The sequence below is a fragment of the Diadema antillarum genome, unplaced genomic scaffold (assembly GCF_040938485.1).
Source record: "Diadema antillarum isolate AM-2024a unplaced genomic scaffold, OU_Dant_1.0 seq00000763_RagTag, whole genome shotgun sequence".
Lineage (NCBI taxonomy): Eukaryota > Metazoa > Echinodermata > Echinoidea > Diadematoida > Diadematidae > Diadema > Diadema antillarum.
Window position 1 is genome coordinate 688,809 of NW_027271653.1, and position 16,183 is coordinate 704,991.

General features: G+C 38.0%; 1 protein-coding gene across 1 annotated transcript in view; it reads right to left on the reverse strand.

The window, feature by feature from the left end:
* The window catches only part of LOC139738657 (uncharacterized), a 35,706-nt gene that overhangs the window by 10,703 nt on the left and 8,820 nt on the right, over window positions 1-16,183 (reverse strand). The window contains exons 9-13 of the mRNA XM_071649271.1: window positions 15,997-16,075; window positions 14,081-14,135; window positions 13,137-13,211; window positions 10,147-10,298; window positions 8,962-9,390 (exon numbers count right to left, since the gene is read on the reverse strand). Coding sequence (XP_071505372.1) covers window positions 8,962-9,390; window positions 10,147-10,298; window positions 13,137-13,211; window positions 14,081-14,135; window positions 15,997-16,075 — 790 coding nt within the window. The remainder of the gene's footprint in view (window positions 1-8,961; window positions 9,391-10,146; window positions 10,299-13,136; window positions 13,212-14,080; window positions 14,136-15,996; window positions 16,076-16,183) is intronic.

The following is a 16,183-nucleotide window of genomic DNA, read 5'->3' on the forward strand; positions in this document are numbered from 1 at the left end:
AGATTTTATTTTATTGTCCATAATAGGAAATTCTGTCTGCTGGCATTTATACAAAGAGGAATATCTATATATATATATATATATATATATATATAACTATATGTTTATATATTTATATACATACATATATAAATATATATACACACACAACACACATATATGTATATATATATATGTTTATATATTACATATTATGTATACATATACATTTTTATTATAGCTATTGTTCACATTTTGTACAATACGTAACATCGATTACACTGATTCAAATTTTTACATTGGTTGTTTCTATACCTAACTCACATTTTAGAACTATAAATTTTGAAGCACTAATGCTGGGTTTTTGTTTCATATGGAAATGACACATTATTCCTTTAAACCCTTAGATTTAGTTCTGAGCAACCTATAACCAAATGATGTTGCGTAAGCGTTGATGATAGGTCACGATGACTCCGTATATGGACAAATCAACGATTTGGAATTTATGAGGGTTTTTTTTTCTTCTTTTTTTTAACTTGTGAGGCTCATGATTTGGAATTTGTTAAACCTGAATCTTTGAATAGAAACATCAACTTTCTGACATACTTGTGTGTACGTGTGTGTATGTGTGTGTTATTTGTGTGTATGTATTGTAGGTGACTGGAACTGATATCGTTTACAGTAGCTTGAGATTTACAATTATAACTGAACATGTCATATTTCACGCTTTGTCTTTGTTTTCATTGTACAGCACGTATTCATTTTCATTTTACTTCATTCAGTTTTCATATCCGAGTGACACAAACTTGTTACAAAGCGGGACAAGCAATAATCATTTGCAAAGCCAGGTAAAAAAAAAGCATATCAATTTATCAAAATGAAGTAAATACGAATTTTATAAATGACGTCAAAATAACCAAATGATAACACGTGCATATCACTATCCGTAATCACACATAAATACATACACGTATGCACATGATTTTAACTATCAACTTTGTGTAAATGGGTCACGTGACGAGGTATTCATTGTTAGCACGCACTCAATATTTCATGAGTCAGACATTTTGTATAGGTAAACCCATTGTATACACTTCATTCCTTTTCCTCTTTTTTTTCTCTCTTCGCTCAACACGGAGGGAGTTTATGCCAATTCTCACTTATTCAGTTCTGAAACAGCATGGTGCTTCCTATATACTCAGGCAACAATAAGAATTGAATAAGTGGATGCACCCCCCCCCCAAGAAAAAAACCCCAAAAACAAAAACAAAAACAAACAAACAAACAGGGGGAGAGATAACTGCTACTTTTACCACATTAGAAAATGAATAGGAAGGTTTCCTTTATACATTCAAAGTCAAATAGGCCTACATCTTTTCCATGGAAGATTCGTAAGTTAAAAAAACAAAAATGAATGAAATCAAATCCATTCTCCTGTTCCTATAGCAAACATATACGAGTACAGCACATTAGTTGTTCCTTTGCTGGGTTAGTCTATGGTTGTCAGGGGTACTACTTATCATTACGATGTGAATACTCAATGTCAGCAAGTATATAGATGATGAGTCGGACTTTTACGCACATTTTCGCCTATATCAAAAGGTCATTTAAGTCAAGGTTTAGAAAACAAAGATTCCGTTTTTACTGATTTTTCTTCTTTTGCAACACCCTGTAGTTCGTCGCTGCATTTTGTTTCTCTGACCGTGGACATGTTATAAATTATGCATAGTTAATTGGGATAATGAGGGGCGGTCGTTGAAAAACGTGTTTTCGTCCTGAACACCTTATTTCCATTCTGCCTCAAAGCACCATTCGTTACTTAATGATAGTAATCATTTTGGTCATACCTGTTAAGTTTCAGATTCGTTAATAATTTTCTTAAAGGAGGCGTGTGTGATATCTAAAAGAGCATTAAAAAGAGCGCAAGAAACGACAAACCAGTCAAAAGAATAACGTTTAATGACTTGTTTCTGCGCGATTCATCGTATAACCTGCTTACCTGAAAATTCCACAAAGATTTTGTTTGTACTTTATTATGAACTTCACTTACCTGAGGATCTTTATGCCATTTCACACTATATAATAAAATGTGGTTTCAAATGCGACCTTTAAAAATGTATTTTTCATATTTTCACACGAAAGACAATGCTTTATTACCTCCCGTGGATATATTGTGATTTCCACCTACTCATCCCCCTTTTCTAAATTTCAATGGCAGCGCTGTTTTTTTTTTTAAATCACCGACATAATTATAACAAGACCTCAGAACAATCGCACAAAATGTAGCAGCCTATCATTCTTGTTTCTCATCTCCACATAAACACTCAATAAAATACGGCAGTAAACATAATATCTAGAAAAAAAAGGAGTCAAGAAAATCGTGGTGTAACATACATAAAATGGCTGTTAACCGTTTTATCATGAAACTAACTGTAGAGGTTAAGAATTATTTTTCTACAAACCATTGCCGAACAACCTCTACAAGAATTGATTACTTCTTTCCACTCCGCAAGGTACGGGTCGATAAGAAAATTCAAGATTTTACATTAATTTCCCACTCATGCGAGGCTGTGAAAAATTAATCAGGTATGATGACTCCGGTACTGTTGTTATGACAGTTGTTACATTAGATTGGTACATGTACATGTATCGTAAATATTGCCCTTGGTACTTGGAAAAACAAGAAATCAGGATTCTTTTTCTAACGTACACTCTGTAGATGACCGTCCAAAAATATATTTATATGCATATTGTATATATCTATCTATCTATCTATATATATATATATATATATATATATATATATATATATACATATATATATATATATATATATATATATATATATATATATATATATATATATATATATTGGATCAAAAAATTGTCTTCCATTGATTGGTTAAAAGAGCTTCACGTGATTATAGGTATTTTGAACTATTTTAGAATGTTGGTGTGTTTGACACTCCGTGAAGTATTTGCAAAATGATGTCACAATCACCCTTCTTTACAATCAAGTGTACCCGTCCGGTCGCTTACCTGTTCCCGTTTGCAGCGGCCATACGAACGCTTGGATACATGCGACGGGCAACTCTAGCGGTGTCACGGCTACTACGTTTTTCAATTTCCGATCTCTCGCACTGTTGCGTATTGAAGGCGCTGCGCTGCCGCCGCAGTGCGGCTAAGACTATATAATAATTTTCACTTTTTATTCAAATTTTTGATCCAAAATATAAAACAAATATACTTTGCCTAGTTTCGAGTTTCTTGTTAAAACTGCCTAGTTTCGAGTTTCTTGTTAAAACTATGGGCCTCGGTGACTCCAAAGTAGTACTATTCACTTCGGGGCTGCGCCCCTCAGTGAATAGTACTATTTTGGAGTCACCTCTGCCCATAGTTTTAACAAGAAACTCTCAAGGCCAAGTATATTTGTATAATATATACTGTATAACTATGAGAAAGAGAGGGGGAGATATAATTTTTACGTATGGGGATATAGCCTATTTGTATACACACATATCTGTGTATATAATGTGTATTTCTTTTTTGTTCTTTATTCGAATTTCGTTCAATGCCACAAAATTCAAGATCACAAAAACAAAAAACATTGAACAAAGACAAAGATGATACACAAACATTGTACAAAAATATGTTAATCTTACATTATGACTCCTTTGATCCGTTTTTGTTTTTGTTTTTTTATGTGTGTGTGTTTTAACACACATATTCTCGCAAAGGGCTCACAATCAGGGACACGATAGTTTGCATATGGCAAGTGGGCACATTTCACCACTTGTTTCTCGAAAAAAAAAAAAGTGTGTATGCCCAATGAAACTGTCATATACATGCACATGCACATGCACACCCACACACAAGCACATTAACGATTGATATCGCGCAATCCCCGTTGAGGCCTGATGTCAAAATGATATCCTGTGTTTTCCATTGTGGTACATAACATCAGAGAGAGAGATATGGCCTATAGTAACTTCTACTCCAAGGTTACAACCTTTCCAATAACGTATCGCTGAGATACTCTCGTACATGGTTCATGCGAATCTCTTCAGAATACCTCATGCTTTACTGCAAAAAAAAAAAAAAAATACAGAAGCAGGTCTTCATGCTGTCCTTTATGAAAAGGAAAGACAATGCAGCGTTTATTCTCTAGGTTGAATCTACAGCGTGCAATTTGGTCATTCTGCGCAGTTGTTATCACATCGAATATTTGATGCACTCCACATAAAACTGAACCGGCATCTTGTGTGGATGCGTGAGTTTGGTTGTAGGTATATATATATATATATATATATATATATATATATATATATATATATATATATATATATATATATATATATATATATATATATTTATACACCTGTATATATATATATATATTTTTAATGGTAGCTTTTTTATCGCAAACTACTGAAATAAACCTAATCCTCATGTTTGCACATGTCATGTATATTTACACACATTTATGTCTGTACCATACTATGTAATTATGTAGATAGATAATTAATTCTAGTAAATATTAAAAAAATACCACACAGCCATGACAGCAGATATTGGCACTGAAATCAATCTATGCATACACAACGAGATGGGGGGATAGGGGCTGCACACCCCCCCCCCCCACTTCTGTGTTTGTTTGTTTTTAAGGGAAAAGGGGAGAAATCCTTCCCCAATCCCCCCCCCAAAAAAAAAAACAAAACAAAACAAAACAAAACAAACTACAAACTACAAACTAGAAAAACTGTGACTTTCGAGAATTGGGTAGGGGAAGGAGGAAGTGGGAAGAGATATAGAAGAGGAGCATTGACCCTTGACCCAACCAACCAAGAGCACTATCCACCCAGCTTCCTCCCCCCCCCCCCCCAACAAAAAAAAAAAGAAAAAAAAAAGAGAGGAAAACAGTGACAAAATGTTCCGCAACCCCTGTACGTAGATTACGTTTGTAATGCAATACATGTATAAAAGTGTGTGCAAGGTTAGAGTGTCACGTGTCACGTGTAGGTCCATACCCCGTGCTTAGTGAAGTGTCAAGATGACTCAATATCTGGCCTCCTTTAACGAGGACAGTCGCTTGATAGGGACAAAGGTCACACTGCCATGTCATCGTGAATCAGCGACGGTGACTGCATTGCATTTATTAGCACAAACCACTGGTATAAAAATGACCATGCACAGTACATCTATAATGTATTGAATAACTGACATCAGCTCCATGGGCCATGTGTTTCAAGTGCTGATTAGCATAGAAAACCCCAGAGCATTGTACACACTGTCCAAAGCCCCAGCACTGAAAGGGTTGAAGATATGTGTGGTCACTCTTCTTCCATCTCTTTTCTTCACTCTTTACACACACACACACACACACACATATGCGTCTATGGTGGAAAACGAGGACCTGTTTTACCCACAAGAATTTTACCACATAATCCACACACACACACACACACACACACACACACACACATCATCATCATCATCATCATCACAAGAAGAACCACTATAATTTCATTCCTCCATCTCTTCATAGTGGAGATAAGGCACAACCATTACTCAAAACATCAGTTGCCAATACTGTAAACTTGGAGAGTTGTACATTGGCATATAAGTATAAGCTGTTATTTTCACAAGGTTTTTTTTTTTTTTGTGTGTGTGTGTGTGTGTGTGTGTGTGTGTGAAATTCTGAAGCATAGTTAGATTGCGAATTCAGCAACATTCAAAAATTTTGTCTTGCACTGGGATAAGAGCACATCTACGATAATGTTGGTGTCAATTTGCAGAAACATCTCGCCAAAATGTCTGTGACCTCATTCGTGAAATATCTGTAAGTGAAAATAACAGCTTATACAATACACATGTGTCTATGCATGCAGGCACAGCTATGTGTATGCGTGTGTGGGTGGCCATGTGTGTTGTGTGTTTGTGTTTGTGTATGTTCTGGTGGTAAGAAAGTCAAATGTCATATCTAATGAAACAAAAAACACCCTTGGTATATAGTGTGATAAAATGATTAGGAAGAACTGCACTGTTCAAGTTAATACCTGTTTGCTTTGAAGCTTCTTCATTTCAACATGACATAAATATATAATCAAAATTACCCACCTACAAATACCCCCCCCCCCACACACACACACACACACACAACATACAGTGCACTCCCGTTATAACGAAATGCTCGGGACCGGCAGTTTTCTTTCGTTTTAACGAAATTTTGTTATAACCGAACAAATACAATATGTAACGAAAACAAGGAAACCACGGATATATATCATATTCTGCTTGCTGGATACTCATCATACACTGGCAAGCTATGTGAACTAGGATGGGATTATTGTATTACAATATTATGTGCAAGTTCCATTCAGAAACTGTGTGTGACACAAGGAACGAACACACACTAATGTGAAACGTTCGCCTGTGTAGAGACGCTATAAATGCTTGTTCCGCTTGTACTTTCGAAAGCTATTCGCATTTTGTTATAACGGAGCACATTTCTTTTGTTTTTCTTTGTCAGTGGCGCTCGGAAAAGACTTCATTATAACGGAAATTTTGCTATAACCGTGTTCGTTATAAACAAATTTTGTACCATAGACTTTAATGGTGTTAATTTTGGGATCAGAAGTTTTACTTTGTTATAACGAAATTTCGTTAAAACCGTGTTCGTTGTAATGGGACTGCACTGTACACTTTTCTACTTCTTATTTTGCCTTTACAAGAGCATCTCCAGCAGTGAAGTTTACATGATTTCATGATGGTCTGCAAACAGGGAGAAATACACAGACAGCCAAAACACAGTTACAATGAAATGATTGTAAAACAGGTCTGATATGTCAACATAAGATAGAAGTGTGAAGAACTGTTTGAATCCTTTCTGGGTACCTTTATTAACTTTTGATTGGCTGAATTAACTTTTAACTCATTGAGAACGGGCTGATTTTGCTACAACACACATTTCCTGTAGACACCTGCCCGATTATACTCGTGACTCATCTTCAACGGGTTAACATCAAAGTTCTATGAACGGTACTCTGGATAGCTGTCAGGACGTTTTCGACTAAATCGACTGTTCATCATCAGGATGAAGTGTAACAAGCTCATTTTGCAAACTCATACATTCAAACATAACAATAAAATCACTTCATAATGTTTAATTTTGGGACATACAAAATTACAAATAATACCTTCAATGATGTGATGGAATCTCAAAAACTGATCACGACGGCCTTTGAGTAATCTTACCATGATCAAAGGTGAGCAAGGCTTATGTGTATTGGAAGGCATCCCTCTTGTTTCTACAAGCTGTTAACAATTGCAGCAGGTACAGTACATCTCAAGATGGCAAGATGCAGTCTGCATTAAAGGCACAATTGACCATTTACAGATGAAACAAAAACCCATCATTAGAGCTTTAAAATAGTTCTAAAACGTCAGTTAGGGATAGAAACAACCAATGTGAAAATTTGAACCAGTATAATTGATGATAAGTATTGTTAAATATTCAATATGTGAACAATAGTTACGATAAAAATGTTTCCAAACTGAACCATCTACAGTTATGGTTTATTGAGAAAAACATGATATCTTCTTATATTTTAGACATTCCATTGCAAAAATTTTATATGGTAGGATATAACTGACCTATGCATATGCATCAAATGTGATATCTTGAACATTTTTAAAATCACTGCTCCCAACGGTAAACAGGACCTTTAAAGCAGAGGTTCAACCCTTTACGTGCCCTTTATGATCCCTGCCAAGCATTCTCATTGGCATTCAGTAACCCCTCTTAAACTTGACCAAGTTACAAATTAGGAAAACTTCACAATTTCATTACTTCCCACCCTCTATCAGATTTTGACCAACTTTTCGCAGGTGTGCTAACGAAACCTTACACTTACTTTTCAGACTAACTTTACGCTGATTTGGAATTGTCCTTTAAACTTGCCAAGCTTTTCATCAATTCTAGTGATCCATCCAAACTTGATCTAGTTATAAATTACCGAACCCACTCAGGTGTAGCAATGTGCCTCAGTCCAACAGGAAGGCCATGGTGACACAATAGGGATTAGGAGGATTAGGTAATCTCTTTTCATTGACAGTTATTTTCCAGACATTTGTGCCAATCAGGGAAGAAAGCACTCTTGCATCCATGGCAATCAGCAACAAAAGCTCAGTGAGGGTGAAATCTTTGTCCCTATTCTGCAGTAAGACGTACTGTAGAGTGCAGGTGCACTAGGAATCTCTGGATTTCACAGACATTCTCCTGAAAACTTGCTCGAGTCTCAAATGGTTGATATTGAGACCATGTCTTTTCTCTTTGGAGTGAACAGTAAATGTGGTAGTGTACATGTTTTATAGTTAAGTTTTGCAACATTGAGTCAATTATCTGATAACTCTTCATTTGATTTCTGTCCCATCACCTACTCTTCCTCCTACCCTTCCTGGATGTCACCAACCAAAATTCCTTTTTGGCTAAAACAGCCATAGCCTGTCCTTACATTCACCAGACATTTTACCTGCAGCTACCAAAACTACATCTCAGCCAAGTATAATGTCCAAGCACTTGCCTGTTGAATGTACATAAAACATGTCCATAAAAACGATCCTGAGAAAAGTCTGTCACTGGAGCATAATACTGTATATGCAATATATCTAGCAAGTCTAAATTTTTGCATATCAGAACTTTCCAATGATTTCGCGAGTGGTTAAATTCGCGATCGTGGAGTCCTGTACCGAATGAAGAAATGTATATGTATATGTCACATTCAGAGCTTGGTCAGAGTCAATATTTTTGCATTTCTTTACTTCTGCAAATAGCACCTGACTCACGTTTTTCACAAAAATAAATACAAATGTACCTCGCGAAATATTCGGCATATACAGTATATCTCCAAGATGAGCTGGGAGTTTGAGAAAAGAAGGAAATCATCCTGTCGGACAAATATCAATGTGACGGTCTGTTCTCACTCCTGCGCTGGGAGAATGATTTCCTGGGTGTGAACTTTGGTCTTGCTCCACCCACTCCAAACTGTCTGCGCCCCCTTGGGACATTCTGTCCTTTCCTTCCCCTTCCTCTTCCAACTCCTCCATCTCCCGTCCTTCTATCTGACGCTCCTCCTGGCCCTCTCCATCCTTCCCTTCTTCCTCGACTGCTGCTGCCTCCCCTTCCTCTCCCTCCCCTTCCGCCACCTCCCATTCCCCGCTGGCCCCCTCCCCCTCTCCCTACCCCTCTTCCTCCCCCTCCCCCTCTCCCTACCCCTCTCCCTCCCCCTCTCCCTCTCTGGTCCATGTGCTTCCCTCTCCTGTCGCCGCCTGATGCTTCAAACTTCTGCCTCTTGTTGCCGTGGTGATCTGCTGCATCTCGGATTGGCTTTCTCCGTTTCCTTGGAAACAATCCTGCCAAAGGCAAAAGACAAGAAAAGAGGTGACAATGTTTTGTGTAGTTACACTTTATATACTGCACGGCTCATTACAATATCTCGTGTACTCGGAAGTGTACTTTTGTGGTCAGAACTGCCTGTGCTATCTTACTTTTAACGACGATATGGATTGGCTGGAGGTGTACATATGGCAGTATCTCTTGACTCAAGGGATTGAGGGCACTTGTATCTGCCCACTGCACATACAGGCAGTCTATAAATTACACGGTGTCACCAAAAACCCAGTGAAGTGATCCACTGCACATGCACAAAAGCAAACAGGCAAAAGCACACGCATCCCTCATGAATAGGTCAGGGGGCGAGCAAACGGCATCACATAGATATCAACCAGGCCCATATATGTCATACAAGAAAAAGAAACCAGTTTTTCACTACACCGACTTTGGGTGAAAAAACGTAACTAAATGCCACATCATTGAGTCCAATCCACATGCCAATTTAACCCATTGAGGGTGCTCTAATTTTACTATAACACACATTTCCCACAGACACCTATTCAAGCATACTTTAGAATAGTCTTCAATGGGTTAAAGATTTGACAACGGGAAGCATCCACACCACATGTGTAACACTCCAGCATTGAAAAGCAACATTTTAGATCAGCTTTCCAACAAATCAACCCTCTACATACTGCCAACGTGAAAACGTCACTTATAATGTGTACAAACAGGCCGGAGATTGTGACAAAAGTGTTAAAAAGATACACACAAACCTGCATCAGGCTCCTGTCCGACCTCCTGCTTGTAGTACTCTGTGTCGTCATCCTCATCATCGTCCTCATCATCGTCGGACCGTGCCTCCCCACCCTCCTCCTCCTGCGTCACCTTGCCAAACTTTCTCCTCATCCCCTCCAGGGAACGGACCCTGAGAACACGGAAGAGCAATTCTTGCAGGGTCAAAGGTTATGCTACAAAACATCTGAAAGCAGTAGCATTATAAAATCAACCCACTGTGCCCCTGGAAGACAAGTGTCATTTAAATAGACGTTATATATGGCACACCCATTTTCCCTTTATAATAGCAATGTTTTGATAAATTGTAAATACATAATGGACAAGTTCAGATGTCAGAGGTCAGAGTTCAAAGCATTCTGAGATACTGATAAACAGCTAGCATACTAACAGTAATACTGAATGGACCAGAGTGACCCTTTTTCCTGAGGGAACAGGGTAGCTCATGGCGATAGTTTGCAGAAGTTTCTCAATCTTCCACGGAACAGGATGTATGACTTTGCGTGTGCTGGAAGGTGCCTTGCATAGAGTTTCTCATTTCAAGTCATTTTATGTAATCGTCATTCTATAGCACGAACTCATCTTTCACCCACAACGTGCTGCCTTCTCCGGCATGATTCTGGCATATCCCCCCAGAAGCACGATAATTGTGACCAAAGAATTTGAATACACTGGCAAGCTGTATGTTCAATAAACATACCATATGCCATAGTGCACAACTATATAGCATATTTCTACAAAACAGAGAGTTCTATTTCAAGGGTACATGTACAAGATGCCTCGTACCTTCAAAGAACAAAATTATTCTTCACTTTTACAGCCCAATGAGAAGGCAATTATATTATAAAATTTATCATGCATTGTTCTAATAGACCACTGAACTTGACAGATGCAATGCTGTTTACTTTGGAGAAGTTCCAAAGTTCTGTTCCGGATCACTTCTTTTTGAGATCTGAACTCTACTGGTTACTGTCCTCACAGTAACAGACCACCTGCTTGCATCCTAGCAGATTGTAACTTTGCTTTCAATCTCTCTTGCAAATCAAAAAGCTAAGAATTTTCATACATGCACAACATGGCTCCAGTGACAAGTGGTAACTATTTGCAGTGCCACAGGTGAATATATTTAACAGGACTGTTAGAGACCGCTCCCTAGTTCTCGGCCCAAGCATCTGATGGCTTACAATGAGCAATCTTTTTACTCTTATCAATATCATCATCATCATCATCATCACCATCTTCATCATCATCATCACCATCTTCATCATCATCACCATAATCACCATCATCATCATCATCACCATCATCATCACCATCACCATCATCACCATCATCATCATCATCACCACCTTCATCATCATCATCATCATCATCACCATCATCACCATCATCATCATCATCATCACCATCTTCATCATCATCACCATCTTCATCATTATCATCATCATCATCATTATCATCATCATCATCATCATCAGTATCACTATCATCAGCATCATCATCACCACCATCTTCATCATGATCATCAAAGTCATAATCAAAATAACAATAGATATGGTGGCTACTTACATAGCACATACGTCCATCTTTTAAAGGACAAGTTCACCTTCATAGACATGTGGGTTGATTGAATGCAGCAATACTAGTAGAACACATCAATGAGATTTTGAGGAAAATCGGACAATCCGTTCAAAAGTTATGAATTTTTTATGTTTCTGCTCAGTCACGGCTGGATGAGAAGACTACTATAGATTGTGATGTCATATGAGTACAACTATATAAAGAAAGTATAAAGAAAATTCAAGATATTCTCACTTTTCTCACATAATAAAAGAACACTCGACTTCTCTCTTTCAGAAGTCAGGGGGAATAATATGTGACCCGCTACAACAAAATGATCCTAAAGTCGGGCGAGGTAGATTATTTGAAAATTGCATGACACAATTCCCTAATCTTTCTGCTTTAAATTGATATATAACACATCTCATAAAAATAATCGGCTGCGGAGATATCGATGTTTAAAAAAGAGCATGTTGAGACGTCTGGGAAATCACTGTTTCGAGAAAAGCGCCCTAAAAGTTCTCCTTGCGACACAATCACGATCAAGGGACACGCAAGTCAGTATTCACCTCCGGACAATAGAAGGTAAGCCCTAGCAACCCCCGAAATGTTCATTCAAACACAGCGTCGCCGGTCTCCTCACTGACAAATCAGTGACCAGGAGGCCAGGAGAAGTGGCTGGGCATAGCGCACCCCGCCAGCACGCACCAGTCGACTGGGCAGTGTGCAAGCTTCACGCTTCGGTTAGCTGCAAGCAGCAAACTGACCAATGATATCACTCTGGTCGTTGTTAGGGGCGGAGCCTATGTGTGGCGCTCAATCCAAATGTTCGAACCAGTTTCTGCTTCGTTGAAACGCCAAAAAAACGTGGCCCAGAAAAACGCTATTTTTTAGTCTTTCCTTCCATCATTTTGCTCAAAATTTCTCGAGATAATAGAAGACATGTCAGACTCTAATAATATGTCAAATTCAGAAAATCGTAAGTTTTGACCAATTTTGATGCTCTGACTTCAAACTCGATTTACACGGCTTCGACCGTGCGCGACTTTAGGACCATTTTGTTGTAGCGGGTCACATATTACCCCTAACATAAGTCAGTAACAAGTCGAAGAAATGTGCACTTTATTCAAAAAGTCAAGTTTTGTGAAATTCTCTTTTTATTTTCCTTATATCGTTGTACGCATATGACATCATACACTGCAGTAGTCTTCTCCTCCAGCAGTGATTGCAGAGATATTTTTAAAATTCCTAACTTTTGAACGGATTGTCGGATTTTCCCCAAACTTTCACTGATGTGTTTTACTAATATTGTTGCCTTCACTCAATCCACATGTATATGAAGGTGAACTTGTCCTTTAAAGCCCATAACTCATATCGAAATTCATTCACTCACAAAGCAAGAAATACTCACTTGTTCTCCTCCTTCTCCTTCTCTTTCTTGGCAACGTTAGCATCCTGCTTCTTTTTCCTCTTCACCTTTTCATTCCTTTGATCAAAGCAGAAAGATACATGTAGCATCATGAACTTCCTCATCCACGCCAAAGTGTACAGAGAATGACAAGAAAGCATCTCAAATCTAAAGAAAAATAACACTATGAAGTACATTGTCACCATCCCAAACCACTAGGGTAAAATCTGTTGCAATGTGTACTGAGACAATTACATGTCTGAAATATGATATCATTGTACATATTATGAAAAAAATGACACAGCATAAAGAGAAATAATAAACTAACTGGATTAGCAACATTTTTAATTTTCACAAATTTGTTGATAGATTTGTAATCACTCCATGCAATTAACATTGAATTAGCACACAGAAAATAACTCTTTAATACAAAATACTGCACACACTGTCTCGATTCAAAATTTTGTGTAAAAGACACCTTTTCGACCAGATTGAAATTAGGTACATGAATGTAGAAAATGAGATGAGGTAACCATGTGTGAAATGTGCATGCATGTGTGTATGCGTGTGTGTGTGAGTGTGTGTGTGTTGTGTTGTGTATGGGGGAGGTGGTATACTACGTCGTGTACTTGTCTGCATTTATTATGTTGTATAATTTGTACATATGTTATACTCCATGTAAATATGTTACACCTTGCCATACACTGGAGTGTATTGTGTAAAGGGGCCCGACCACAAGCTGTGCTTCACTGGGGTCCCAAACCTATCATTCTGAATTTTTGCAGTTATGTCTTGTACTTTTGTTATGTTTGATTTGGTTTGAATAAACTGAACTGAACTGAACGAATACAGAAAAGAACGTGAAATAGTTATATTTAAAAAGCAAAATGCGAGCTAGCTTTCTAGCATTTAATGTGCATTTAGAAGATTGCCTTGCACAGACTCACTTCTTCCTCATTTTAACTTCTCTTGCAGCAGCAATCTCTTCTTTTGTCTTCGTCACTGATTAGCAGAGAGGGAGAGAAAGAAAGGGAGAAATACCATCTTCATTAGCTTTATGAATATGTGGATCAGTATTTTATGCCCTTCATTAGTCACCTTAAACCATGTTTTTACGAGTGATGTCATAGATTCGTTGCTTCAGCTCTTGAGATCTGAAGTGTAATGAGCCTGAGAAAGGCACAACCAGAGGTACACATGCAGGGGCATTATACCACTTGAGAAAATGAGCGACTTCAGGTTGGATATTGGAACGTATTCAAATGGTATTTGGGTACAGAGACAAATGCAGAGGTACAAAAGCAATCACAGTTGAAGTAACATCATGGTGAATCATTCATCAAAATTACACATGAATATCATGGCACCTGAATACAGGTAAGAACATGCATGCTCTTATGAAAGAACCATTAACACTACACTTGCCCTGGAACTAAGCTCTGATTTGCCACATAATTTTATCACAATTCATTGGTTCTCTCCTGAATTTGACATTTAATCCAGCTCACTCCTTTAATAGTGTAGCCATGTAACAGTATATAGATGATGACTGGCGGGGGAGGGAACATACCGAATGTTCCACCCGAAGGGTTTGAAATGCTATTGAGGGAGGTTTTAAGTCCCGAGATGAAGTCGAGGGACTTATAGCCTCCCGAAATAGCATTTCAAACCCTGAGGGTGGAACGTTTGGTACATGTTCCCGACAACAAAAGTCATCTGTTATATTATATGGGTTAGTCAAATACGTCAAATATGTCAACGTCAACCACCGCCAGGTAAGGCACTCGATCGCTGTGTCGCTCGATCGTGCAGAGCCAAATTCACTGTGCACGCGCAGTCCTAGGCCTTCTGTCATTTGTTACGTGAAAATGTTTTCCCATGGGAGAACATTCACAAGAATGTTCGCCCATAATGTACCTCCATCACGTGACTGTGTTCAGCCAATCACTAACCGGTATTTGACTAACCCATTTACTATTCCCAAATAGGGCCCACTGGGATGCAATAAGGACCAGAAGAAATACCTAATCCATTAAACTGACATTCAATTTTGTATTAATACAGTGGACTCCCGTTATATCAAAGTCCTCAGGACCGGCGGTTTTCTTTCGTTATATCAAGATTTCGTTATAACCGAACAAATAAACAATAAAAATATAAAGAGTGGATAATCTTGCAGCCTGAATTTTTACTTTGTTGTAACCGGAGTTTCATAATAACCATGTTCTTTATAATGGGATTGCACTGTACAGCGGAACCGTGTTGTAATGAGGTCTGATATAGAGTGATCCATGTACCGTATATAACAAGGTATTTTTACAGGTCCCATTCTCTTTTATTCTTTTGTTTATATTCCTGATATAACGAGATACCCAATATAACAAGGACATTGCAGTGGTCCAAAGCAGTATAACGAGGCTCCCCTGTATATGTGCTTATCGTGAATGTAAGGGAGCCAACAAAAGTGTGTTGATTGCTATTAAAGCAAAGCACAGTAAGGGTCAATGTGTTGCTCAATGTGTTGATCTCTCTGAAAAGAATGAAAGATGCAGTGTTCCCCATTCCTTCCTGCAAGCAAATATTGGTATATTGCAGATAATGTAAAACCAGAAATGTTCGGGGAAATTTTTAATTTTGTGAATATTACGAGAGCCAAGATTTGCGAAATAACAAATTCACACGAAAGCTCTAAGTCTGCACTACATTCATTGAATGCCAGTGGGTATTCACAAAAATTTCCTTTTGCGAAAATTTCATGCCGCAAAAATATCTTGCTTTACTGTGTAATGTATTGCCAAAAGAGCTGACTTGTTATTTTTCTTTGAGTGCATGTAGTCTTGAAAGGAGTCTAGCAGTATCTCACCAAACTCATGGTGAAGTACCTCCCCTTCGCACAAGCCTTCTTCAATCTTGATTAGTCTCAGCTGCAGTCTTGGTCCGATCTAAAAGAACAAAGACATATACAATGGCATAATAGATCCACAAGCTATGTCACCAAAAAGCTTGTTTTATAAGACTGAGACTCTAAATCGCATTAAATTTTCTTCAAC